This window comes from Myxocyprinus asiaticus, chromosome 5, assembly GCF_019703515.2.
Source record: "Myxocyprinus asiaticus isolate MX2 ecotype Aquarium Trade chromosome 5, UBuf_Myxa_2, whole genome shotgun sequence".
Classification (NCBI taxonomy): domain Eukaryota; kingdom Metazoa; phylum Chordata; class Actinopteri; order Cypriniformes; family Catostomidae; genus Myxocyprinus; species Myxocyprinus asiaticus.
Window position 1 is genome coordinate 45,042,274 of NC_059348.1, and position 27,871 is coordinate 45,070,144.

Here is a 27,871-nt window from a genome sequence, read left to right on the forward strand (position 1 = left end):
TATAGCTGGTAAGAAATACGTAGGACTGGTACATTTGTTTAATTCACCCACCGCTCAGTTCACGTTCTAAATTTAAGGCAGATGTATGTGCATACATAGGGGAGACTGGGGGTGCATCTCAGTCTGTGTTGTGAATCAGTACATTATGAACACAAATTCACACTGGCAAGGGTGTTGATCCACTGAACATATGCGACACGATAACGAGCTTGCACATTAAAACACAGCTGGTATTAAACAACAACATCGCTGTATAAATGACACTCGTGCATTTTCGTTGTAGATTTTCAAATGTACAGTGTTATTATAAAAGATAAATGACATAAATTAAGAAATAAAAATATAAAGGAGTGTATTTGTAACCTAACAACTGTTAAAGTATGTTTAAAAGATTGTTTCCCTTTCATGGTCATTATGGATAAAAGACATTACAACAACATCTCTTTTAAAGAGAAAATAAGGCTTTGACTTCATAGTTTTGTACTTGTGCTCATCTTAAAACGTCTTGAAAGACATGACAACGTTTCCAGTAAGGGAATAGTGAGTAACGATGCTCCCTGGTTTTTATGGTGCATCCTGGGAATTTTTATGGAGGGAATGCTTCAGTGCACTGGAACGATTTTATGATTGAGACAGCCCTAGTAATTGCCGGCTCCCTGACCAATGCCCTGATGGCTGAACTAGGAAGCCGATTGAGATGCACCCTAGAACTATTTATCACATGGGGAAGTTGTCACAAGGACTATATATCAGTAACAATGAAACTTGGAGTCAAAAGTCCAATTAGGGAATTGTGTGTTTTCTATCAGGTTAACTATATTGGGGGCCTGGGTAGCTCAGCAAGTATTGATGATGACTACCACCCCTGGAGTCGCGAGTTCAAATCCAGGGTGTGCTGAGTGACTCCAGCCAGGTCTCCTAAGCAACCAAATTGGCCCGGTTGCTAGGGAGGGTAAAGTCACATGGGGTAACCTCCTCGTGGTCATGATTAGTGGTTCTCGCTCTCAACGGGGTGTGTGGCAAGTTGTGCGTGGATCGCAGAGAGTAGCATGAGACTCCACAAGCTGGGAGTCTCCGCAGTGTCATACACAATGTGCCACATGATAAGATGCGCGGATCGACGGTTTTAGAAGCAGAGGCAACTGAGACTTGTCCTCCACCACCCGGATTGAGGTGAGTAACCGCACCACCACAAAGACCTACTAAGTAGTGGGAATTGGGCATTCCAAACTGGGAGAAAAGGGGATAAAAAAATAAAAATAAAAAAAGGTTAACTATATTATGAGGCAATTTTTTACCTAAAATCTGCTATTGGGGCATGTTGTTACAAATGGTCAACTGTATCTTTTTTCATAGGCAATAATGGTGAAAATATTCGAATCTTTTTTGTAGCTAAGACTTCTAGGAATGCGGCTATGCAAAAGCTGACTTTCAAAAATAAACCTACCTTGAGAAATATTCCCTGGAGTAAAAAGTTCGACAACTACCCCTGGCCTCCCCTATCCACAGTTTTCCTGAGCAACCTCAAGTCTCGAAAAGCAATGTAAAAACTACCAAAGCGAAAGGTTCATGCAGAGAACAACCACCATTTAAGTAAGAGGTGGGGAACGTACGGCCTCAGGGCCATATAAGGCCCGAGAGACAATTTTACCCGGCCCAAGAGGCCATTTGTGGAATAATTTGAACAGCAAAAAATTGCCTTGATTCCATTAACTGTAAAATATAATAAAAAAAATTAAAATAATATTGATTACAAATTATTTGAAATAATAACAACGCAAAATATTGTTTATAGAAAGACCTTTTTTACTTCTTTCATGGTACGTAAGCATGTAACATTACGCATAGCCATTAATTAACGTAAGTTAATTTCAACCCACAATCAGAAATTGCAAGCTACTGTATGGCCCACAAATAATTCTGTAAATACTCAAATGGCCCTTAGTAGAAAAAAGGTTCCCCACCCCTGATTTAAGTGTTGGAGTTGGGGTAAAAATGAATTTCAGGCTCAGCTTGTGCAGTTGTTGGCTGTCATAACAACTTAAAGTAGTTAATCATATCAACTTAACAAACCTCGGACCATCACTTCTTGTCATCTACCTACTCAGGTGGGGCACTGTCTACTCAACTTTCTGAAGTATCGGCACTATAGAGCCGCAAGTTTTTTGATGATTTTTACAAATGTAGTACTTCAAACATCACATTACCTGCTAAGAATACATGTCGATGCGAAAACCCTGGAGACCGTGTTTGAAAACAGGCAAATCACGGAACACTTCCGCGTTCAGGAAAAAGGTGGATATGTCTGTGTGTTTGTGTGTGTATTCTCACCTCTACATCAAAGAGGGTGGAGCCATATCCCTGCCATTCTTTGATGAGATTCATGTATTTGTTCATGGCCTGGTCCTGTTCCATACCCTGCAGCTTACGCCATTTCTCCACCAAACAACTCCTCAGCCCCGCCTTCTCATCTTGCAACCAAGCCTCTATGGATGCAGGCCCCTCCCCCGAGCGTTGTCGCCCCAGTGACCCTCGGAAGCTCCGCCTCAGCGTGCCCTCCAAGAAACTACCCCTTTTCCTTTCTGTGGAAGGAGTGGAAATGCTGTTGCCAGATGTAAAGCACCGTGCAGACTGCTGGACTCTAGCACGCAGACGGGCCATAGGGAACACCTGCTCCAACTCGGGCATGGCACTATGGGTAGTGTAGTCTCCTAATAGATACTGCAGCCGAAGAGCAGCCAGGAACTGTAGAGTCTCTTCTGGGGCTGGATACTGACCTCTGATGACAGCTTCATGAGCCTGCAAGAGAGAAAAAGATTTTAGGTGTTTGCAGGTGAGCTATCACCTGTCTAAAATCTGATTTTAAGATGACTAACCATAGGTTAATTAATAAAAAAACAATATATTTAAGAGGCCAACCGATGTATCGGTTTTACCGGTGCTGATATCATTTTGGAAATATCGGTTATCCTCAAAAAGGTGGTAGATTGACGATATCTAAGAAAGTCTAAGAAAAGTTTTTAAAATTCAGTAAATCAATTTTAAAAACTATCGGCCAATTAATTGGTTATCTGCCTTTTCCACCACCTTAGTTATCCATATCAGCAAAATCCACTATACTATAGGCTGACTTGTAACTTATTTGAATCTGTGAATTTTTACAGTGGCCCCAAAACTATTTGGACACTTAAGCCTCACTTAAAAAAGTATGAATGTCATAACATTAGATGCAAAATTTTGAACCAAATAGCAATTATTTTGAAGCAAGATAGCAGAAGCACAGTTTCAGCACATCTCAAGTTTTTTAGGTTTTAAATGCTTAAACAATAGATATACTGTTCAAAATAAAGACAAAAAGTATTTGGACACTCTCTGGTTCTTAAACATTAGTGGAACATGTACATAGTTCATGTGATGATCTACACTTGTGGTTACTCTGCTAGGACACCTGTGTGAACTTGAGGGGAACTGATTTCATACCTCCAAAAATCACCTTGGGACCAGAAAAGGTCTAGCATCATTTGCTTGTAGAAGCCACTTGGTTTGATATTTTGTTTACTAATGCAATGCCATTCAGACATTTGTAAGTGTGGCTTAAGTGTCCAAATACTGTTTGGGGCCACTGTATGTGTTTTTAGGGCAGATACTGAACTGAAATCAGACCTGCTCGAACATGAATGCAAATTCCACGCTGTCGGCAGGAACATTCTCGGGTTCTGAGAAGCAAAAAAGTTTAAAATAGAACTTCCATCCCTCTCCTTCCTGTCCTTTATTTGCCAACCTGAGAGAGAGAGAGAGAGAGAGATGAACAGATTAAAGACTACAAAAATTTAGTTAAGCTAAGGCCTGACAATGGTGGTTTGGGGTGAGACTCACTTCTCAAACTTGGCGAGGATGTCAGCCACCACAGTCTTGCTCTCTATGGCTCTCTCTGTGGTGTCATTATATTCAAACAGAGCGAACATGTTCCTACAATTCTCCATGGAGAGTCCTTTCAGCAGCTTCTCAACCACCTGGAGACCAGCAGGCACAAATACAAAGGTTAACCTGAAACTGATTCATACTCTTAGACTTACATTGATGTGTTTATGTGTTTGGTTTGTGTGTGTACCTCTCCTGCAGTTGTATGTGAGTTAATGGTGATTTTGCAAGAGCCTCCACCGTGACAGTAGACTACTGATGTCATTTCCTGTCTGCTGAGAATGGCCCTCAACTCCTCCTGAGAAGGAACGTACTCACGTCCACGCACACGGCGCAAGGCGTCTTGGGAAAATGTAGCATACCGATCCATCTCTGTGCCTGGGTACAGCTCTCGTGTCCTGAGTAGAACATCATCACTATTGATTACAGAGCTAGCAAGACAGCACTTTATTGTTATTTCTTATGAAATTCTGTTAAGGGTTTGTTCATAACTCCTTACCCAAAGTATTACACTGCTGCAATTAATTAAATGTACAGATTCCATTCAAACTTTTTTGTAGATAATATCAGCCTCATCTATTTGTGTCTTTTGCAAATATTATACGATATTTAAAGGTGCTGTAAGCAATTTTAACCTTTCTGGAACTTCCATCGGACTTGGCCATCGATTTAGACACATGTCTCTTTCCAAATCTGTGCATTCTGTCTCTCTTTAAAAATATTGATTTTAAAGGTGCACTCAGTAACTTTTTGTTTGTGTCATATTGGACTTACAGTGACACCTAGTGGTGTGGATGCAGCATCATTCAAAATCAGTAGTTTTCAGTTACAGATGCCATTGTAGAAATTAATTATTCACAATCAGCCATGCTTGATTTAATCCAAGAGTGAAAGTGTCCAAAAACAAGATGGTTACTGATATTAAGCGAATAGTATTCAGATGGTCATGTGAATCTAAAATGGCAGCCCCCATGAGGGAGCCCCTCCCCCATGTAGAATAAAACAGCCTTTATAAGGTTACTGATTTGACTAGTTTCCTCATATCATGTGAGTGGTCATGATTTTATACATATGTTTCACAATTACAATTGATTTCTTTAGGTTTTTTAATGGGGAAAACATTACTGAGTGCACCTTTAAAGGAATATTCCGGGTTTAACACAAGTTAAGCTCAATCGACAGCATTTGTGGCATAATGTTGATTAATACAAAAAATTATTTCGACCCGTCCCTCCTTTTATTTAAAAAAAGGACAAATCAAAGTTCACAGTGAGGCTCTCACAATGAAAGTTAATGGGGCCGATTTTTTGAGAGTTTAAAGGCAGAAATGTTTAGCTCATTTTTTAAAAGCACTTACATTCATTCTTCTGTTAAGACTTGTGTATTAATTGAACTGTACATTTGTTTAAATGGTCATGTTTGTGGTCGTTTTAGGGTATACAGCATTACGTCATCACAGCAATGAAGTTGTAAAATGGAATCTAACTTTACAAAGAAAAGGTTAGTAAGTGATATTATCACACTACAATCATGTTAACACGCATATTGTTTACGTTTTGTGGCTATACTTTTAAAACAGTAAGTGTTTTTAAGTTTACGGATTGGCCACATTCACTTCCTTTGTGCCTCACTACCTCGATTTTTGCTTTTTTTAAAATAAAAGGACAGATGAGCTGAAATTCCTTCTTGTGGTAATCAGCATTATGCCACAAATGCTGTCGATTGAGCTTAACTTGTATTGAACCTGGAATATTCCTTTAAGGTAGGCTGACAGAGCAAAATACTCCAAGAACACATACTGAACACATACACTCATTTGCACACACACACACACACACACACACACACACACACACTGACCTCTTCATGTGGAATTTCAGGTATTTAAGGATGCTTCTAGAGGCGGGGCTAAATGTGCAGCACATGCAGGCCATGATTTGCCAGCCACTGATGTGGGCAGGCCCAGCAGGCTTTGGGGGGTGTGCTGTCTGCTTGATAAGCTGGCAGAAGAGTTCATCTCTCAAGGGTCTGAGGTCATGAACTGTCTGTATGAGACTCTGAATGTGTGGTATGGGATTAGCCTCTCCCTCCAACTGATGAAGAACACTGAAGAGCTTCAGGGCTTCAGCCTGCAGTGTGCTGTAGCTTCTCCCTTTGTCAGCTAACAATAACACACATACAGAGTGAGTTTGAAGCTTTGCCATGCCAGTAACAGATGCACTTTTCCATTAAGGGTTAATTTTTTTGCTCCCCTGTATTTGATTTCTGTGTGTGTGTGTGTGTGTGTGTGTGTGTGTGTGTGTGTGTGTGTGTGTGTGTTTTAATTGTGTTAACCTCTCTTTCTTATTTTTTTTAACCATTTAAAATTTTTTTTTTACCATATACAAATATAACGTGTCATTATTTTTAGTCAAACACTTACATTTTTCAACAGATAATTCATCAGTTCATTAACATAAATTCTCAATCTCAATAAATAAATCTAATAATTTATGCAATAATGTCTATATCTACAGTATATGTAGGCCTAGAATACAATACTAAAAATATACCAGATGTAACAAATAAAAGTAAGAAATAACCATTTTGAATTTTGGGGACATTTTTGTCACATTGTGTAGCAGTCAGATTAGAACCTTTGTCCTAGTGAGTCAATGGCTCTTATATGTCATGAGCACTATCCACGGCGCCATGGCCCTGATGAGCCCCTCTTAAAGGGATATTTACTTACCCTCATGCCCTCCAAGATGTGTATGACTTTCTGTCTTCTGCTGAACACAAAATAATATTTTTAGAAGAGTATCTCAGCTCTATAGGTCCATTCAATGCAAGTGAATGGTGGCCAGAATTTTAAAGCACCAAAAAGGACATAAATGCAGCATAAAAGTAATCCATACGACTCCAGTGGTTAATTCCAAGTCTTCTGAAGCAATATGATATGTGTGGGTGAGAAACAGATCAATACTTATGTATTTTTGTACTATAAATTCTCTACCTGCCCAGTAGGTGGCGATATGCATGAAGAATGTGAGTCGCCAAAAACAAAAGAAAAATGTGAAAGTGAAAGTAGAGATTTATGGTAAAAAATGACTTAAATATTAATCTGTTTCTCACTCACTCCTATCATATCGCTTCTGAAGATGTGGATTTAATGACTGGAGTCGTATGGATTACTTTTATGCTACCTTTATGTGCTTTTTGGATCTTTAAAGTTCTGGCCACCATTCACTTGAATTGAATGGCGCAACAGAGCTTAGATATTCTTCAAAAAATCTTAGTTTGTGTTCAGCATTAGAAAAAAAGTCATACACTTCTAGAATGGCATGAGGGTGAGTAAATAATGAGAGAATTTTCATTTTTGGGTGTTCTACCTCTTTGGTATCTGACCCTGGTGCGAGCTGTGTATGTGTGTGTGTGTTACTCACAGCTGTGCTGTGTGTCTCCATAGGGTAAGGGCAACAGTGCAGTATGTAGAGGGTGGCGTGTATAACGCAGTATTGGGTTCCTCTTATAGATTTGCTCCACCACCTCTGAATTCAGACAATTCTCCTGAAAGCACACATTCACATAACATAAAACACATAATTACAACAGCATATCAAGAGATTGTTACAAAATAAAAACATATCAGTGTATGTGTGTGTTACCTTAATGTCCTGTATAAGTTGCTGCGTGTGTGTGTCCATGAGTGGTTTGCTGTCGATGACGGTCTGTACAGCGCTGGCCCATCGACTAGCTTCTGTCTGCAGCTTAGAATACAGCCTGTATGTATGCTTACGACCAAACAAGCTTACATTCCAGTAGCCTAGACACACACATGACAGAGTTTAAGAGGGATTTGCTTATCTTTCATGCAATGTTTTGTCGATATACTTTTCACTGTTGTGAGTATATGTGTGATGGTTGTGTATGCTAACCGGTTTCCTTGAAGACTCTTTCGTCAGGAACAATTACAGAGCAGAGGCTGTTAAGCACTAAAGAACCCATTTTCAGAGCATTTCTTTCCGAGCTTTTATAATAATCTACAGAATTATGAGTCAGCACAAACCAACGCTTCTTCAATTTAAGATTGCCACGACTGCTGCCCCGAATCTCTTTATACAGCCAACCTGAAAACCACAAAAAGTAAGAGAGTTGACATACAGTATTTTCATATTCAAAAACTCAAGTTTTTAAAGACAGTTTGAAAGCATGTACAGGTGAAGATGACCGTGGTGCTAAAGTAAGAGCAACCATTTGATTCAGAAATTAACCTTTCCATTAAGGGGCTTTCTATTAAATCCCCTAACCCTTTAATTCAGAGCATGTCTTTTGATTTGTATATGAGTAGGTGACCTCTTACCCCTGACAATAAACTCTTGTCCCTGTACACGTGTGTCTCCTTTAGTGCGCTGCAGAAGTGTAATCCAGTGATGCATTTCTTCTGCTGATTCTGCCATGCAGTGCAGCACTCGATGAGCTGTAATTATCACAAAGGAGTTTGGCCTGCAGAGAGATAAAGAGTGAAACACATTTTGTAATTTGAACACAAGTCTCCAGTTGTTTTTCTTTCTTTCTTTTTATCTATGGTCCTCATTCTTGGGTAATAATTATGAATTCAGTGCACAAATCCACTTAATTCCCTTTTAAAAAAAATGTTGTATTTGAAATTCAGAATTAAGATGCTCTTTTGTGCACCATTGTGCTTACCTCCCTTACAAAGTCCAGAATACTTATGATGTCACATTATTATTCTCCAAAAAGTATGTAAAAGTATAAAAAAAATGTTTTGATCTTGCACATTCCTTTGGGATTGGAAGCAGATGTGGCATCAGGAAAGTTTCAAAATAAAATACAGCACTGTGCAAAGGTTTCAGGCAGTGAAAAATGTTGTATAGTGAGAATGTTTTCATAAAGTTACAGTTGAAGTCAGAAGTTTACATACACTTAGGTTGAAGTCATTAAAACTCATTTTTTAACCACTCCACAGATTTAATATTAGCAAACTACAGTTTTGGCAAGTCGTTAAGGACATCTACTTTGTGCATGACACAAGTAATTTTTCCAACAATTGTTTACAGACAGATTGTTTCACTTTTAATTGACTATATCAGATTCCAGTGGGTCAGAAGTTTACATACACTAAATTAACTGTGCCTTTAAGCAGCTTGGAAAATTCCAGAAAATGATGTCAAGCCTTTAGGCAATTAGCTTCTGATAGGAGGTGTACTGAACTGGAGGTGTGCCTGTGGATGTATTTTAAGGCCTACCTTCAAACTCTTTGTTTGACATCATTGTAAAATCCAAAGAAATCAGCCAAGATCTCAGAAAAACAATTGTGGACCTCCACAAGTCTGGTTCATCCTTGAGAGCAATTTCCAAATGCCTGAAGGTACCACGTTCATCTGTACAAACAGCAGTACACAAGTATAAACACCATGAGATCACGCAGCCATCATACCGCTCAGGAAGGAGACGCATTCTGTCTCCTAGGGATAAACGTATTTTGGTGCGAAAAGTGCAAATCAATCCCAGAACAACAGCAAAGGACCTTGTGAATATGCTGGAGGAGACAGGTAGACAAGTATCTATATCCACAGTAAAACGAGTCCTATATTGACATAACCTGAAAGGCTGCTCAGCAAGGAAGAAGCCACTGCTCCAAAACCACCATAAAAATCCCAGACTAAAGTTTGCAAGTGCACATGGGGACAAAGATCTTACTTTTTGGAGAAATGTCCTCTGGTCTAATGATACAAAAATTAAACTGTTTGACCATACTGACCATCGTTATGTTTGGAGGAAAAAGGGTGAGGCTTGCAAGCTGAAGAACACCATCCCAACAGTGAAGCATGAGGGTGGCAGCATCATATTGTGGGGGTGCTTTGCTGCAGGAGGGACTGGTACACTTCACAAAATAGATGGCATCACGAGGAAGGAAATTTATGTGGATATATTGAAGCAAGACCTCAAGACATCAGCCAGTAGCAAATGGGTCTTCCAAATGGACAATGACCCCAAACATACTTCCAAAGTTGTGGCAAAATGGCTTAAGGAAAACAAAGTCAAGGTATTGGAGTGGCCATCACAAAGCCCTCACCTCAATCCAATAGAAAATTTGTGGGCAGAACTGAAAAAGTGTGTGCGAGCAAGGAGGCCAACAAACCTGACTCAGTTACACCAGTTCTGTCTGGAGGAATGGGCCAAAATTCCAGCAACTTATTGTGAGAAGCTTATGGACGGCTACCCAAAAAGTTTGACCCAAGTTAAACAATTTTTAAGGCAATGATACCAAATACTAACAAAGTGTATGTAAACTTCTGACCCACTGGGAATGTGATGAAAGAAATAAAAGCTGAAATAAATAATTCTCTCTACTATTATTCTGACATTTCACATTCTTAAAATAAAGTAATGATCCTAAATGAGAGTTTAAATGTATTTGGCTAAGGTGTATGTAAATTCTGACTTCAACTGTATAATGATGAACTTCATAAAAAGTGCAGAAAACATAAAAAACTAAATCAATATTTTGTGTTCTATTTTGTGTTTCCAATTATCCAAGGTACACTTGCACAGTTTTTCATGGTTGTTGGCAGATAAGTTGTTCCAAGCATCTTGGAGAACTTGCCACAGTTCTGTGTATTTAGGCCATCTCAGTTGCTTCTGTCTCTTCATGTAATTTTCAGACTGACACAGTGATGTTGAGATCCGGTCTCTGAGAGGGCCATGCCATCTGTTGCAGGATTCCTTGATCTACATCTATTCTATTCTATTTGCAAAAGGTATGTTTGGAAATCTAAAACGGTACGATATTTACAATTCACTCTGTTCCAGCTGAAGATATAAAATAACCATCTTAAGACAAATGTTATTGTGAAACATCTAATGTGCCTAAGACTTCTGCACAGTACTGTTTTCTCCCTTCATGTTTGAGATTAAACAAACAAAAAAAAATCTTCAGTATTTATGCCCAGCATAGGAGAAAATCAAGCCTAAGTAAGGCTCCTTTTGTTTGCTCATTAAAAAAGATACCAAAGATTTCTTCTGCAGATGCAACATGCAAAGCAAAAAAATAGAGAGGGTGAGAGAGAAAGAGAGAGAGAGAGAGAGAGAGAGAGAAAATGAGAGAAAGAAAGGAACTAAAAAAACAGAGAGAAAAAACAGAGTTGTGTATTAATCTGTGTTTGTTTACCTTTCTGGGTTGTCAGAGGCACATACAGAGTCAATCATCCCCACATCTAATGTGCCCTAAAGAAAACACGCAAACACTCACGTTGTCTCATGTTCTTGCGGATAACACTCTTACTAATTGTCTTCAAATGTGTCAATGACTGTCTATGTACAGGTGTATACTGTAAGTAATATTCACCACAGCATTCTGAGGATTTGCTTGTTCATCATGCATCTCTCGTATTTCCTGTTCTGTTGACGTATGAACCTGACTCAACACGCTGAACCAATGACTGCAGACCACACAGAGATAGCCAAATAGTTTTATACATCATATATCAACTAAAAATTTGAAGGCCAGAAGCATGCAGAGATACAAATGCACGGTGAGACACATAAACACACTTACCTGGCATCTTCTGCAGTTTCTGCAATTAGGTGGTATGTTCTCCCAGGCATTATAATGTCAATTCCATTTTCCTTTCCAGTTAAATCAATAATCTCTCTAATAGAACCAGAGAAAGAGAGAAATTGAGGCATTCATACTGTAAAATTAAATCTATCTATCCATCCATCCATCCATCCATCCATCCATTCATTAATTACTCTGATTTGGAACAGACTGAACCAGAAGCCTTGGTATCCTTCAGATCTTACTTGGCTTCATGCATGTCCAGCATGCCTTTCATCCGCTCTTCTGTATCATTCTCGTAGTAAATTAGTTTGCTCTGTCGTAAGACGAACCAGCGGCGTCTCCAGTTGCGACGAGAGAGAGTGGAGGAGCCTCCACCCTTCTTGAGCAGCCAGCCCTGTTTGAGAGCTTCCTGTCTGCTGCGGAACCACAGAAAGGTTTCATCCTTCAACACACACCAGCGACGCTTCCACGAGTTCAACAGGCCACCTGCAACACACATGAAATGATGAGAAAGGTTTCAGATTTGGCTTTGATTCAAAGGCTTTGGCTTCAGAGCTGTCTTAAATGTTGTTGGTGTCTTGACACTCAGCAATCTTCTTTTCTGTCGGCTAAGCATTAGAAACAACACATAATTTGACTTCTGTGCCTTTGTATTGTAAAGGTGGCTGTAGATGTAAGATCTATGTAAACATAGTCAATGTCAAGTCAAAAGTATAAGGTTTATAAAAAGCAAGAAATCTTAGCACACATAAAGATTGAAATTATCAACAAAGCAAAGTTTATATGTAGTCTGTACACTAAGAGTTTCAAGCTGAAGTAACTGTAGAAGAAGAAGAAGAAGAAGTAGAAAGAAAGAAATAAGATAAATCGTAAGCAAGCACTGTAATTAAACAGACAGTGAGGAGTGAAGTTGAGAGAGTAGTGGACAGGGTTTTATTTACCTTTAATATAAAGGAAACTGTGAAAGTAGGGGAGAGTTACACAGCTATAAACAGAATCTCGCCGGTAAGATGATTCATCGTCTGTGTCAAACCTATCAAAGTCATCTTCACTGTCCTCAAACTGAAAGAAAGAAACACACAGGAATATACAATCAGCAAACACTGGTATAATGCACGAATTGGTGTATATTCGAGACTCTTGAGTAAAATCTTGAAATACCCTTGTGTATAATATACACTCACTGAGCACTTTATTGGGAACACTATACTGATACTGGGTAGGGCCTCCCTTTGCTCTCAAAACAGCCTCAATTCTTCATGGCATGGATTCCATAAGATGCTGGAAACATTCCTTTGAGATTCTGGTCCATGTTGATATGATTGCATGATGCAAAGGTGTTCTACTGGATTCAGATCTGTTGACTGGGAAGGCCACTGAAGAACAGTGAACTGTCAACAGTGGCCTTCCCAGTCAACAGATCTGAATCCAGTAGAACACCTTTGCATCATGCAATCATATCAACATGGACCAGAATCTCAAAGGAATGTCATGTTCATGAAACCAGTATGACATGACTTTTTCTTTGTGACATGGTGCATTATCATGCTAAAATAAACCATTAGAAGATGGGTAAATTGCGGCCATTAAGGGATGCACATGGTCAGCAACAATACTCAAATAGGCTGTGATATTCAAGTGATGATTGATTGCTATTAACAGGCTCAAAGCGTGCCAAGAAACATTCCACACACCATTACACCACCGCCACCAGCCTGGATTGTTGACACAAGGCAGGTTGGGTCCATGGATTCATGCTTATGGCACCAAATTCTGATCTTTCCATCTGTGTGCCTCAGCAGAAATTGAGATTCATCAGAACAGGCTACGTTTTTCCAGTCTTCAACTGTCCAGTTTTGGTGAGCCTGTGCCCACTGCAGCCTCAGCTTTCTGTTCTTGGCTGACAGAAGTGGAACCCGATATGGTCTTCTGCTGTTGTAGCCCATCCGCCTCAATATTCGGCGTGTTGTGCATTCTGAGATGCTATTCTGCTCACTACAATTGTAGAGAGTGGTTATCTGAGTTACCATAGCCTTTCTGTCAGTTCGAACCAATCTGGTCATTCTCCGTTGTCATCTCTCATCAACGAGGCGTTTCCATCTGCAGAACTGATGCTCACTGGATGTTTTTTGTTTTTGGCACCATTCTGAGTAAACTCTAGAGACTGTTGTGCATGAAAATTCCAGGAGATCAACAGTTACAGAAATACTCAAACCAGCCCATCTGGCACCAACAATCATGCCACAGTCGAAATCAATGAGATCACATTTTCCCCATTCTGATGGTTGATGTGAACATTAACTGAAGCTCCTGACCCATATCTGCATGATTTTAAGCAATGCACTGCTGTCACACGATTGGCTGATTAGATAATCGCATAAATAAGTAGGTGTTGTATGTTCCTAATAAAGTGCTCAGTGAGTGTAAATACTCGTGTATAAAATCAGACCATGCTGGTTGACCAGCAGTTTAGCCAGTAAACACGTGTACCAAGCCAATTGACTTACTTAAATAGATATAAATATAGCCTTGTGAGTCTGTTTAACTATGCATAGTCTTGCATGTTAACACACTTCTGAACATTTTCTGACATTTACCCATTATTTGTTTCCCTGAATTCTGTTCTTTGTGGTATTTGTTATCATTATTTTCATAAAAGGTATAGTTACCCAAAAATTAAAATTGTGTCATCATTTACTCACCCTTATGTTGTTCCAAACTCGTTTGGCTTTCTTCCTTTCGTGGCACCCAAAAGGAGATGGGCTTAGTCACCATTCACTTTCATTGGATGGAAAAAGATGCAATGAAAGTGAATGGTGACTGAGGCTAATATTCTGAATGACATCTTTTCTGCTCCATGGAAGAAAATGTCATACGGGTTTGGAACAACAAAAGGTTGAATAAATAATGACTATCCCTTTAACACCTCTTCCTACTGATTGCAATTTTGTTCATTCTTAATACCTTCTAAATCTCCACATCCTTCATTCTGACTCATAAACCTCAAAGAGCATGTATGAGAAACTCACTGAAGACTGTTGCCCATCTGAGCTGAAGCGGTACGTCCCTGAGCTGACACTGGTGCTGGTTGCAAAGGAGCTGCGGTGGTCACGTGACCAGAGGTCATTGTGGGGTGGGAGGCTGGGAGGTCGCATGATGATGCCACCCTCATCATAATCATCTGCATCAAAATCAGAGTCTTCATCCGGTGGGATTAGCTCCGCCTCCTCCTCCTGAACCACATGAGAGTAGGTGGAGCTGCTGCTGAAAGATGGACCATGATACGCTGAGGGTATGATGGTGAGCGGGACCAGGGGTGGAGGCATACGATCATTAGCATAAGGATCTTCTTCTGAGGAATCGTCGCTGGTGCGTATTCCACTGGTACGCTGCCCATCAGAGTGGCCATGCTCGCTGGGGTTCGGCGAGTCTTTAAATCCATCTTCCTCCACCCCGAGGCCTTCATCTACTTCCTCCTCATCCTCACCTCTGTCTCCCCCCCTCTGTGAGCCGCCAGACCCTCCCAAAGAGCTCTCGATGTTGCGTACGCATTCATCAATCTCGTCGAAGTTGAGCAAGGTGAGGAACTGTTGCGCAGCTTTGCAGGCCTCCTCTTCCAGCCTGTGCAGCTCCTGATCACGTAACCACTGCAGACGCTGCAACGACTGCGCAGTCAGACTCTGCTCCTGAGCCTCCTTCTGCCGCCGCAGACCTTCAATCTCACGCTCCAAACGCAAGATCTCCTCCACTTGTGATGCCTGATTTGCTTCGCTCACAAACACCTGGTCGAACACCTGCTCTGCCAGTGAACACTCTTCTACAAGGCTGCACTCAGGTGGGACGCTCTCAGTTGGGACAATGTCAGGTGGAATACTGTCTGGTGTGGCAGTATCAGGTGAGACATTTTGAATCTCTTCATTTTGCATTTCTTTCAATCTTCGAGCCTCCTCTGCCTGCATAGAGGACAATAAAGACTGCATTACTGAAACAGAAACAGAAGCTCATTTGACTACACTGTAAGTGGAAATGTGCGGTTGTCACATTTAGGAGCAATTACTACCTGACCTGACCATTAAAAATAACTTGAATTTGTGTAACCTAATGCATTCAGATTGATTTAGACAATATTAACAATTATTTTTTACTTGAATAAAAAGTTAGTTTAGATATTACCATTTGAAGCACATTTTTCAGGTTACCTTCCAAACTATTTATAGCATATAGAAAACAACTTGTTTGAAAGCTCCCTTTAAGAGTGATTTTTGTATCAGATCATCACATCTAACATTTTCTACATGTTAGGTTTCATAGCAAATGAGATTTAAATTAATGAGAAAAAAAGGTGTCATATATACAGACATTTTAAATTGTAATGTAGCTAGCCTATAAATATTGGTGTTATAATGTTGTAGTTATGAATTTGAAAAACATTTCACTAACCGCTTGCACTAGGAGCTCCAACTCCAGCCGCTGTCTCTCTCTGACAATCAAGACAACATCATAAATACATCAGAGACCAAGAAATAAACATGATAACACAAAAGCTGGCAATCAATAATAAGCAATTGAACTGCAGTGACAGAAAGAAGAAATTAACTCTCTATGCTTTAAATGAATAGTTCACCCAAAAATGAAAATTTTCTCATCATTTACTCACCCTCATGCCATCCCAGATTTGTACGACTTTCTTTCTTTTGTAGAACAAAAGCAAAGATTTTTAGAAGAATATCTCAGCTCTGTAGGTCCATACAATGCAAGTGAAAGGTAATCAGACTTTTGAAGCTCCAAAAATCACATAAAGGAAACATAGAAGTAATCCAGAAGACTCCAGTGGTAAAATCTATATCTTCAGAAGCGATATAATAGGCATGGGTAAGAAACAGATAAAAAATTAAGTCATTTTGTTTTTACTCTAAATCTCCACTTTCACTTTTACTTTTACATCTGAAAGTCACATGTTGTGCCTATTTAGTTTCACTTTCACATCTGAAAGTGAAAGTTAAAGTGGAGATTTAGGGTAAAAAAGGACTTAAATTTCGATCTGTTTGTCACCCACACCAATTATATCGCTTCTGAAGACATGGATTTAACCAATGGAGTCTTATGGATTACTTCTATGTTTCCTTTATGTGATTTTTGGAGCTACAAAGGTCTGATCACCATTTACCTACAGAGCTGAGATACAGTATTCTTCTAAAAAATGTTGTTTGTTCTGTTGCAGAAGAAAGAAAAGACATACACATCTGCAATGGCATGAGGGTGAGTAAATGATAAGATCATTTTTATTTTTGTGTGAACTATCCCCTTAAAAATATAATCTACTTAAAGACCTTTTTCACACTCCGGGTTTTGGAATGCGCAAGTAAACGTTTGCAGGGTAAACTTTGACAGCGGTGAGCAAATATTATTTTCACTAACCCATTTTCTCCAAGACTAAAAGAAAAAATCCAATATTATGTTTGAATGACTTTCCAGAAGAGGAAAAAAAATAGAGAGCGGTAGATTAAGTTAGATGGGAGAAGATGCCAAATTTACTGTCACTCTCTCTCAGCAGCTATCGAAACCCCCTCGCAGCTGTGGTAATTCGTTTTTTAAACTAATTCCAGGATAATATAGCAATAAGCATAATGTTATAAATTTGCACTCAATATTTAAAAAATATGTAATATATTAAAAAAAAGCGAGATTTACGCTGCTAAATAAGGCGGAAATGCGTCATCACAGTCTGTGAAAAAGGTCTATTCTGCTCCATGTAACATATGGATTATACCAAAACATGCATGTTGGACCTACCTCTCTAGCGCCTCCTGTTCTGCTCTTTGTCTCATCTCCTCTTCCTCTCTCCTCCTCTTCTCCTTCAGAAGGTGAGTGAAAAGCCGTCGTGCCCTTTGACCTCTGAGTCTCTTCTGTAAGGTGATGGTGGCACAGCGCATCATCAGAAAGCGTCGCCGCCAATAAAATGTACGGTAGTTTTTCTGAATTACCACAATGCACTGCAACAGCCGTCTGTAATGCTTCCTATAAGAGTGAGAGATAGACAATGAATGAGAGAATGATATATGAGTGTTGGTACCAAGTGGAAATGAGTGTGCCTGCATATGCATGTACTGTATAAGTGTGTGTGTGTTTACCGTGCTCTGAAGCCAAGTATATGAGCTTGTATAATAGAAGCTGCTTTGAGCACTTCCTTCTCTCTCTGTTTCTCCAACCGCAGCTCCAAACTCTCCCTCAAGAACACCTGAAAAGCCAGTCAAAAGCCAAAATAAACACCAGATCCACCAATCACGACTGATCTAGATTTTTAAAACAAATTAGTAGATCTGTTGATTAATTTTAGATCCAAAAATCTGTTAGATTGATTCCATAGATTCACCTGCACAAAACTTTCAGCAAAAAATAAGGGTTGCTTTAAAAGCAACCAAATCAATAAAATCAAGTACCACCCTACATCATTTCCTGCAGAATAGTTACTAGGAAATACATCACATTACGAAAAGTCAAATGCATTGCGACTGACATTTTATGTTGTCTTTTACATACAGTATAAACACACACTCATGTGATTTCATTCAACGATGTACATTAGAGGTCGAATGATAGTGGATTTAGCAAATACCGATAACTAAGGTGGTGAAAAAGCCAGATATCTGATTAATAGGCGAAAAATTGATTTATAGAATGATTAAAAAAAAAAATCTTTATCTTTCCTAACAATGAAGGGCACAGACATTGAGGCTCCAAAATGAATAAAATCCCAAAAGCAATTTATTGCATGACCAAAATCTCAATAATAATGAGAACAATTAAGATTTGGTGCATAATGCAGAATTTTTAACTATAAACAAGCCCGAAATATAGCAGACTTACAATAATAGAAACTGTACAATGTTCTATAATGTTACGATGCTCTATACGTAGTATTTACCAAATTAAGCTTTTTATAGCCTATATATTCACCAGATGAAGAGCGTGTGTGTATATATATATATATATATATATAATCTATATATTACCAGATGAGGTTTATTGATGAGGAATAGCAAAAATAATAAATAATAATTTAAAAAAAATATCAGCAACTATCTGCATAGATAGTTCCAAAATGCGAATATCTGCACAGATTAATCTGTAAAACCGATATATCGGTCTACCTTTAATGTGCATACTCTCCTTTACTACACTTGATTATCATTACGGTAATGTTCTGATTTAAACAGGACCCTGAAAATTAAAAGATAATTTCAACAGTTTTCAGCATAAGAATTATGAGAATATGATTTTGCTCACTTTGGTCTTTCCCAGCTGCCATTCAGCACTGTTGTTGTCATAGAGCTGCAGCAGGAGGAGGCACCGCCCCTTAAGGTCATCCGACGAAGCCATGTTCCTCATCAACACATTGTACCTGACAAACAAATAAATAAATATTTTATATTCAATGTTTCAATATTCAAACAATATTAAACTTTTCAAATATTCAAAATAATGGCAAATAAATCTGGTAAACAATCAAAAACTGGCAATTCACAAAGGCACCTACACCTATAATTTATGCTACATTAGAAAACGCTGAAAAATGTAGAAAATTTTAACTTTGGCTGCAATGCCCTCTGACGTAAGCAGACATGCATGTCCAGTTGTGCTTTCAAAAATCCAGCGTGAAATAAAAAGACAGTTTTGAAATAATAATTGGTATAGGCATTATGAAATGTCAATGTGGAGATGGGGAGGTGGAGGGATGCTGGAAGAAACGTCCCTGGTGCAAGGGAAGCAGCCACTTATACTGTATATTCTTGAAATATGATTGGGAGGCCTAGATGAACAAGCCTCTCCTGAATTTACGTTTGGAACGTCATTAAATATAAACCAGTTTACTCTGCAGTTTATAAACCACAAAAATGCTTGCCATAAACCATGATGATGCAACTTAAAAGTTTGAGAATTATAAATTTTTAGCATGTATATTAACATAACATTTCATAATGTTTCGGGTGAAATTCTTGCCAAACCTTGAGCAGAAATCCTTGAATGTTCTCCGAACTGGAAACCCAGAGCGTCTGATCTTAACTGTCTCCAACATCCCAGAATATCTCAGCTGGTTGAGGACAACAGACTGCTCAAAACGATCTGGCATCTGCAAGAGAAAGAGACAGAGAAAAATACTTTTAAACTATTTGAATCACCAATGAAAATTCTCAGGACAGTAAAAACTCTCTTAATTCTATCCTGCTCTGTTAAATGTGCTTCAGCTGCAGATGACAAAGTTAGAGATCCTAAATCTAAATTAGCTGAATTAAATTAGGGTTTCAAATATAGATTGGTTGGATTTAAGTGGATTCATTCTTCGAAAACACTAAGCGGGCCATTATCACCCCCTCTCCCCCTGACCTCTGACCCTGTGTGGGGGTGAGGTCGGAAACGGGGCACTGTGATCCCCGCTTCTAAATGTCATCTCAGTGGATGGAGTGATGAACTAGAGGGACTGACGAATGAAAGTGAGATGAAGAGATGAGAGTGGTGAATGAGCTCTGTGAGAGCGAGGTCAACACACACATACACACACACACACACACACACACACACACACACACACAATCATTCATTATTGTTCGAGGCAAATTAACATACTGATTCATGCAGCACAAGTCACAGCAGACAGGATCAATGTCAGTGTGTGTGTGTGTGTGTGTGTGTATTTCATGGGGAGGAGGGCAGTTAATTCAGGAGTTGATGTCCAAAATACAATCTCTCTCTAATTCACTCCCTTTAAACTCTTGAAAACATCTCAGATGACTCTGAATACTCCAAAATAGCTTTAATGCATCTTCATGAAAACTCTTAAGTTGATAAACACACTTTTGCTGGAAAACAATATGGCATACAGTGTGAAACATTACTGATTTGTTTATCATGTTTAACTTATTTTAACTGATGCTTCCAAACTATCACAAGTCATTCTCGCAATTTCAACAAATCAAAACATCACTCCACATACTCCAAAATAAAAACACATTAATACAAGCAGAACATTGCGGATGATCGCAGTAATCAGAATTTTGCAATCTTCGAAAAGCAAAACATGTTCATTCACTTCTGATGAAAGTTGTAAATCCCAACAGGTAAAGATATATCTGACCACCCGTATACTTGCAGACCACGATACGAGTCACATCACAAGAACAACAGTCCAATAGAAATTCATACATCTGGCAAAGCCCTCAGCATCAGTCTAAATAGCACAGTCTCGGTTCTGTTCTTCTAAAGACACAATGAGAAATTTGAGCTCTTACTGTACAGAAATGTGTCCTTTCTCATCCTGTGACCATCAGAAACTCTGAGTTAGTGTATGTCCACAACAAGTCAGTGATCAACTGGTCAGCTCACACACACACACACACACACACACACCCAACCCGTCCAGTCTCATTCAGATACAGCCGGTTGCCATGGTGTTCAGAGCCATGCTGGGCTAATTTGTGCACAATGGGGGAGGGGGGTGTTGCAAAAAAAGTCGATTGTGTGTAAAAAAAGGGGCAAACCCCACCCCAGATGTTTACATTCAAAAAGTGTGGAAAAATGAAGAAAGGGATGTTGAGACAGAGGCATAGTTTCTCCTTGAATGATTCAATTAAAAGAGAAAAATACCTTGAGAAAAGTACTTAGCTATGCATCTTTTTTTGTTGCAGCAAAATGTATTTTTGAATTGCACACCCTCAGAAACCAATCCCTGCTTTGAAAAACATATACAGTAGTTGTGTGTGTACAATAGAATATTCTTAATGTTTAATGTCTTGTAGAAGGTATATATTTTTTCTTCCTTTTTTATCATTTATTTTGTATTTTGATCATGTATTATTTTTTTATAATTTATTGTGTATATTATTATTATAATTACTGACACATTTCTTCTATAACTCTTTTTGTTATATTGATGCTTTTGCAATATTGTAAGTCAAACAATCATGCCAATGAAGTACTTTAAAATTAAAAAATGGATCAATCAGTTCAATATTTTTTTTTCAGTTCAATCTTTTCCAAAAGAATGTTATTTTTATATTAGATATACTGTCGTATGTATGTTCTATATTGTTTAATGATTTATTTAGACCAAACCAAAAGCTTTAAAGGAAATAGGTCTTTCACAAATGAGAATGATATCATCATTTACTCACCCTCATGTTGTTTCAAACCCAAAATACTTTTTTCTTCCATGGAACATAGAAAGAGGAGTAAAGCCCAAAGTATACTTCAGCCCTGTTCGCTCAGCATTCGCATACAGGACACGTGACGCAATTCTCGTCATCAGCAGAGTGCTCGAGCACTAAACGCGTGCAGAATGCGCCTGGAATTATGTGCACTAATTTGTGGGTCCAAAAAGTGGCAACACTCACATTTGAGATGTTGTTGTCACAAAGATGTGCTAGAAGATGTAATCACCGGTAAACAACAGGAGACGAAGGCAAAAAGGTCAACAGTGGATGTATACGTCAACAGCGTGTAATTGTATAACTCGAGTGTACGCAGACGCTGAGCGTTCGCATCAAAATCGAAGTATACTTTAAGGCCTTTGCACACCAGAGGCAATGCGTTAAAGCGAAACAAATCGCTGAAAAATGACCATTTCACTTTAAAAGCAACGCAAATGATTGCCATTAACACATTCACGCCTTTCCAACAGGTGGCGCTAATCAACAAGCAATTCTAGCCATGTATGGTAGGTGATGCAAGGCAACTTTCAGCTTTGCCCATCACAGATGAGAAGACCAACTTGACAAGTTTTGAAACAACCAATACAAGCAAACGAGTTGTCCAGTGAGCAGACCGAGAAAAGAAAATGGATTTCTCTATATTGTACAAGCTGCAGCAGCGATGAATTTGTAAAAATTCATATTAATGGTTAAAACATGTTATCAATTGGAACAATACTGATTATATGCCACTGCCATGCAAACTGTATACATACGTATGTTAAGTACATTTGTTTAAAATCACTGCATACTGCACACATATAATGACTGTAAAAACAAATGTTGTCAGTTGGACAATACTGACTGTATCCTATAGCCATGTATATACTTGTGTTATTTACATTAGTTCAAAACCATGCATGTTACGAATTAAACGTGACGACATCTGAACGCTCCAAGAGACTATATAATTCACACAATAAAACACTGTTAAAAAGTGTCAAAATAATGTACAAAATAAATAAATAAACACATTTGTGATGAGAACCCAAATGTTTTTAAGCCATTTGATGCAAATGAAATACACATCCTCACTGCTGGTTCATGATTTCTTTCTCGACATACTTCAGCGTTTACTGTCTAGCTTTCTGTGCTTTCTGTGTGTTGTTTTTTTGTTTTTTTTTACATTTTAAATTGACATTATTATTTTTGGTTTTGTTAAGTGCTGCGGTTACAAAACTCATATTTTAATGGTCAGGGCACCCTCATTAAAAAAAACAAAAAAACAAAACACTTGCTTTGTCGGTGCATGAATATTTGCTGCAAGTGTGAATCCATTGTTTCTATTAATGTTAGATGTTCTAATGTTCACGTTTTGGTGTGCAAGGGCCTTTAAGAAGAATTTTCAGTCTCAGTCACCATTCACTTTCATTGCATTTTATTTCTGTACAATGAAAGTCATTTTGCCTAACATTTCCTTTTGTGTTCTGTAGAAGAAACAAATACATCTGGCTTTGGATGACATGATGGTGAGTAATTGATGATAACATTTTCAGTGTTGGGTGAACTATCCCAAATGTATTTATTTTATTTTTTATTTTTTGGTCATTTTTTGTTTATATTGTTTCACATAAACTACAGTTACTTTACTATACACATAAATGAATGGCAAGGCATCTCTCTCTTCCCCTTTCCTCCCTCAGCAGAGCGTGAAGTTGAACTTGTATTGATTTATATCAGAATACATTTATGTACAAATGATCTAAAAACAAAAGTAGAATGGAACAGAATTGATGTGACCCATTGTTGCCTCTGCACCAACAATCAAACTACTGAACGAAGATTTACATGACGCACACTCGCACACAAAAACACACAAACACGCATGCAGCCTGACATCTGCTGTTGAGTTAATAGGCAGTCTGCTGAATGGCCTCAGGTCCAGAGGGGACTGAACAGACAAGTGAGTTGAGCGGGTCAAAGGGGTCTTAAATCTCCATTCTGACTTTATGATGTCTAATCTCCTTCTGTTCTTTCTGAATGAAAACACATTCACACAAAGTTTTTAACCCTAAATAAAAGAAACAAATGTGACAAGAGTGAGTGTGTACAGTATGTGTCAGTTTTTTGTATATGTGTGAGTGTATTTAGATAATAGTTTGGGGACAAAATAGTCTGTGAACCCTGATTCATAGATTTCACAGGCTTTTACTCAAAGATTCTGAACCTAACCTACAATTATATATATATAATCTACATATAATGTGAAGAGGTCTGTGTGTGACACATACCTTGTTGTGGTTGGGTTTAATGCAGCGTACAAAGTATGGATTGGAGGCACTTAGCGTGGACATCAGAGAGTGCAGTGAATTCTGTGTAGGCAAAAATAAATAATGGTCCAATACAAATGCATTCCCTTTATACTTAGAATTAGAAATGTTTAGCACTATAAGTGCTTAAAGGGATAGTTCACCCAAAAATGAAAATTCTCTTATCATTTACTCACCCTCATGCCATCCCAGATATATATGATGTTCTCTCTTCAGCAGAACACAAAAGAAGATTTTGTAGGACCATACAGTGCAAGTGAATGGTGATCAGACCTTTGAAGCTAAAAAAACCACACAAAGGAAACATATTCATATGACTCCAGTGTTTAAATCCATTTTTTCAGAAGCGGTATAGTAGGTGTGGGTAAGAAACAATCTTTAACTATAAAACAATACTTAAGGCCTTTTTTTTACTCTAAATCTCCACTTTAACTTTCACTTTCAGATGTGAAAGTGAAACTAAACAGGCACCACATGTGACTTTCAGATGTAAAAGTGAAAGTGGGGATTCAGGTTTCTCACCCACACCTATCATATTGCTTCTGAAGATATGGATTTAACCACTGGGATCTTATGGATTACTTCTGTTTCCTTTATGAGATTTTTGGAGCTACAGAGGTCTGATCACCATTTACTTATATTGTATGGACCTACAGAGCTGAGATATTCTTCTAAAAACCTTTGTTTGTGTTCTGTGGAAGAAAGAAAGTCATACACATCTGGAATGGCACTAAGGTGAGTGAATTTTCATTTTTGGGTGAACTACCCCTTTAATATACTAACTAACCCTTGATGTTTATTAAAAATGCAAGATGAATATACAATCATTTCATGGAAACTATGCATTGGTTTGTGTATTCATTTTAGTGGGATAACATGCAGATGTGGTATTCTTTCTAAATTAAGTTTTTAGATGAAATTTCAGACAAGAGGATCTAATCTAGACAGTAAGACAACCTGTTGACCCTTTTTTCAATACACAAACATGTGCACTGAAAATATAGTGGTATAGAAAATTTATTAGCCTTTCATTTATAGATACAAATTAATTTACACAATTTGATCACTCACTTTGCCATTGTTTACCTGCACTGTTTATCTCTGATTCTGTTCAAAGCATTATGGTAGTTGTAGTTTCTTACCTTAAACTGAGAGCTAACTGTCGGTCTGCGATACTTTGAGCTGCACTTGACTGTGTCCTGCCCTGTCCAGGTGTTCATTCGCTCAAAGAGATCATATACAAAATCCAACCTAAGAGAACAGGAATGTGTAAACAAATGACAATACAGAGAACAGAACATGAAATCACCCACCCCACAGACGCACACACCTGCTCTCCCTGAGTAAGTTGAGAATGTCATCTCTGAAAGTATCTCTGTTCTTCTCCAAGATTCCTCTGACATCATACACAACCTGCAGACAAAAAACAGGATGTTTTACTGTCGTTTCCATTGTTTACCCAAACACATTACACATCACTTAAAGAAATAGTTCACCCAAAAATGAAAATTCTGTCATAACTTACTAACCCTCACGTTGTTCCAAACCCGTATGACTTTCTATCTTATGCAGAGCCAAAAGCTTTTAAATACAATAGCAGTAGAAAGTACCTTATTTTAAAGTTTAAAAAAGGACCATAAAAATAGTCCATGGACTATGAGAGAAGACAAATGGTTTGGGATGACATGAGGGTGAGAAAAGAAGACAGAATATTCATTTTTGGACTATCATACTACAGGTAAATAGGCTACTTTTTTCTTTTCAAAATGAAAAATGTCCATATGAAAAAATAAATAAAAATACAAATAAATCACAATATGTAAATTAGCAATTATATTATTAAAAAAGCAAAAATTTGATTATTAGAACATTTTTAGTTTATTTTATTGTTATCACCAACCCAGTTGCTGCTAAATGTCAGACCATTTTGGCAAAAGCTTTAACAAAATATTTAATAAAATACTTTATGCAGGTGAATAATCATGCTTTAAAACGCATGAAACGCAATTTTTTAAATTGTATTAGTTTCCCTGAGGTTCACTGATAATGTCATTAAAGTTTTTTGCATCGAAACTTTTCCACCGTTTCTGGCCCTCTGACTCAAACACTCGGTTTTGGGCTCAGCGGCTCCTTTAAACTTAAATGTAAACGCCCACTGTTCTGATTGGCTAACATCGTGCAGTCCCTCAAAAACAGCCGTATTTGAAACTCAATCGGAAGAGAATAAACAAGCTCTCCACAACATTATAAAACTAAATTTCAGGGTTTACACATAACGCACATCCAACAAATTGCATACAAATATTTTAAACTTCACACAAGCACATCAGCACCATAACTATCAAACAGTCATGACATTTGAAATATTGATCAATTACACTGTTTACTCATGGTTTTGCTGTCAAGTCCAAGTGTTCCTTTGCAAAGCTTGAATCGTATTATGACTGGTTCACAAGCAGTCCATGCTGATATTTGCACATACACACCCCATAACACGGTGAAACATGACGCTCACACATGCAATGAGGCGCAGATCGCCAGAAACGCATCCAAAAGTTCAAAGATGTCCAGCTAGTGCTTGTTTACATACACCAACAATTAAAAATAGTGCAGATGGGTGCAACAACAGCAAAACACAGAGCAGCTGAATGAAGCCGAACGGAGTCTCACCCTGCAATTTTTTAAAAGTGGTGCGATAAACATGACAACGGTCATAGACGTCTGTGTAATGCATGTTGTATGCACAAAAAACTTCAAAATAGTACAGATAGGTCCCCTTTTGGTGTTCAAGAAAAGTTTAGAACACTAGGCCTTTCTCTCTCCCTCTCTGTAAGTGGCAAATCATTTTATCATTAAATGCCCCATGCATTGCTAGTCGTAATTCAGTTTCGACTAGTCAAAATTCCAATTCCAGATATCTATTATACAATTTTGACTAGTCATACTTGATATTGAAGATATCTGCAACGGAATTGTGACTAGTCAAAAAGAGCCTTCAAAAGAGAAATAGCCATCCACTTGCATTTTAAGGACCTACTGAGCTAAGATATTTTTATATTTTTCTTCAAATGTGTTCTGATGTAAGAAAGAAAGTCATACACACCTGGGATATCATGAGGGTCAGTAAATGAGAGAATTTTCATTTTTGGGTGAACTATCCCTTTAAAGATATTTGCAATTGATTTTATAATAGGTAGAATTCTAATTTAAGATATCTCTAATTGTATTCTTCATAGGAACTTTGTAATTAGAGACATCTCTAACTGAATTCTCACTAGGAAAAATTTTAATTTGAGATATCTCTAATTTGTTTTTGACAAGTCAAAATTCAAATTTCAGATATATTTAATACTTTATCATTAAAGATATCCAAAATGCATTTTTGATATCTGAAACTAAGATAGTACTAGTCAAAATACCATTGTGGATATCTTCAATTGGATTTATGACTAGTCAGTATTTAATAAGAGATATTTTTAAATTGAATTATTACTAGTCAAATCTCATTTAAAGATATCTATAACATATTTATGGATATCTCAATTTGATTACTGACCAGGAAAATCTTTCTTTAGCGATATCTGCAATTAGCATACTGACTAGGAATAATTTTAATTGAGATATCTTGAATCAACATTCTTACTAGTGCAAATTACTTTACATATATCAAAAATGTGTATGCAAATTGCCTCTTTGCTATGTCCTGCCTTAACATTTTCAAAAACCAATCCTATCCCAGAAATGGTTGCAGTCCACCATTTTGTCTGATAAAGAATTGATCATTGAATTTTAGCCTAGCATTTTTTTTTTATTTTTTTTTTTACAGAATTTTGCACACACACACAAAAAAAAATGAACAATATTGATGG

General features: G+C 37.9%; 1 protein-coding gene across 1 annotated transcript in view; it reads right to left on the minus strand.

Annotated features, from left to right (window-relative positions):
- Positions 1-27,871, minus strand: part of LOC127440307 (unconventional myosin-X-like) — an 81,085-nt gene that overhangs the window by 1,844 nt on the left and 51,370 nt on the right. The window contains exons 17-39 of the mRNA XM_051696817.1: positions 25,333-25,415; positions 25,145-25,253; positions 23,964-24,044; positions 19,495-19,619; positions 18,776-18,890; positions 17,620-17,726; positions 17,282-17,506; positions 15,929-15,968; positions 14,518-15,441; positions 12,430-12,550; positions 11,731-11,974; positions 11,483-11,578; positions 11,273-11,366; positions 11,096-11,151; positions 8,264-8,406; positions 7,839-8,030; positions 7,569-7,726; positions 7,347-7,470; positions 5,782-6,082; positions 4,112-4,319; positions 3,877-4,013; positions 3,664-3,781; positions 2,332-2,799 (exon numbers count right to left, since the gene is read on the minus strand). Of these exons, the coding sequence (XP_051552777.1) occupies positions 2,332-2,799; positions 3,664-3,781; positions 3,877-4,013; positions 4,112-4,319; positions 5,782-6,082; positions 7,347-7,470; positions 7,569-7,726; positions 7,839-8,030; positions 8,264-8,406; positions 11,096-11,151; positions 11,273-11,366; positions 11,483-11,578; positions 11,731-11,974; positions 12,430-12,550; positions 14,518-15,441; positions 15,929-15,968; positions 17,282-17,506; positions 17,620-17,726; positions 18,776-18,890; positions 19,495-19,619; positions 23,964-24,044; positions 25,145-25,253; positions 25,333-25,415 (4,269 nt within the window). The remainder of the gene's footprint in view (positions 1-2,331; positions 2,800-3,663; positions 3,782-3,876; positions 4,014-4,111; positions 4,320-5,781; positions 6,083-7,346; positions 7,471-7,568; positions 7,727-7,838; positions 8,031-8,263; positions 8,407-11,095; positions 11,152-11,272; positions 11,367-11,482; positions 11,579-11,730; positions 11,975-12,429; positions 12,551-14,517; positions 15,442-15,928; positions 15,969-17,281; positions 17,507-17,619; positions 17,727-18,775; positions 18,891-19,494; positions 19,620-23,963; positions 24,045-25,144; positions 25,254-25,332; positions 25,416-27,871) is intronic.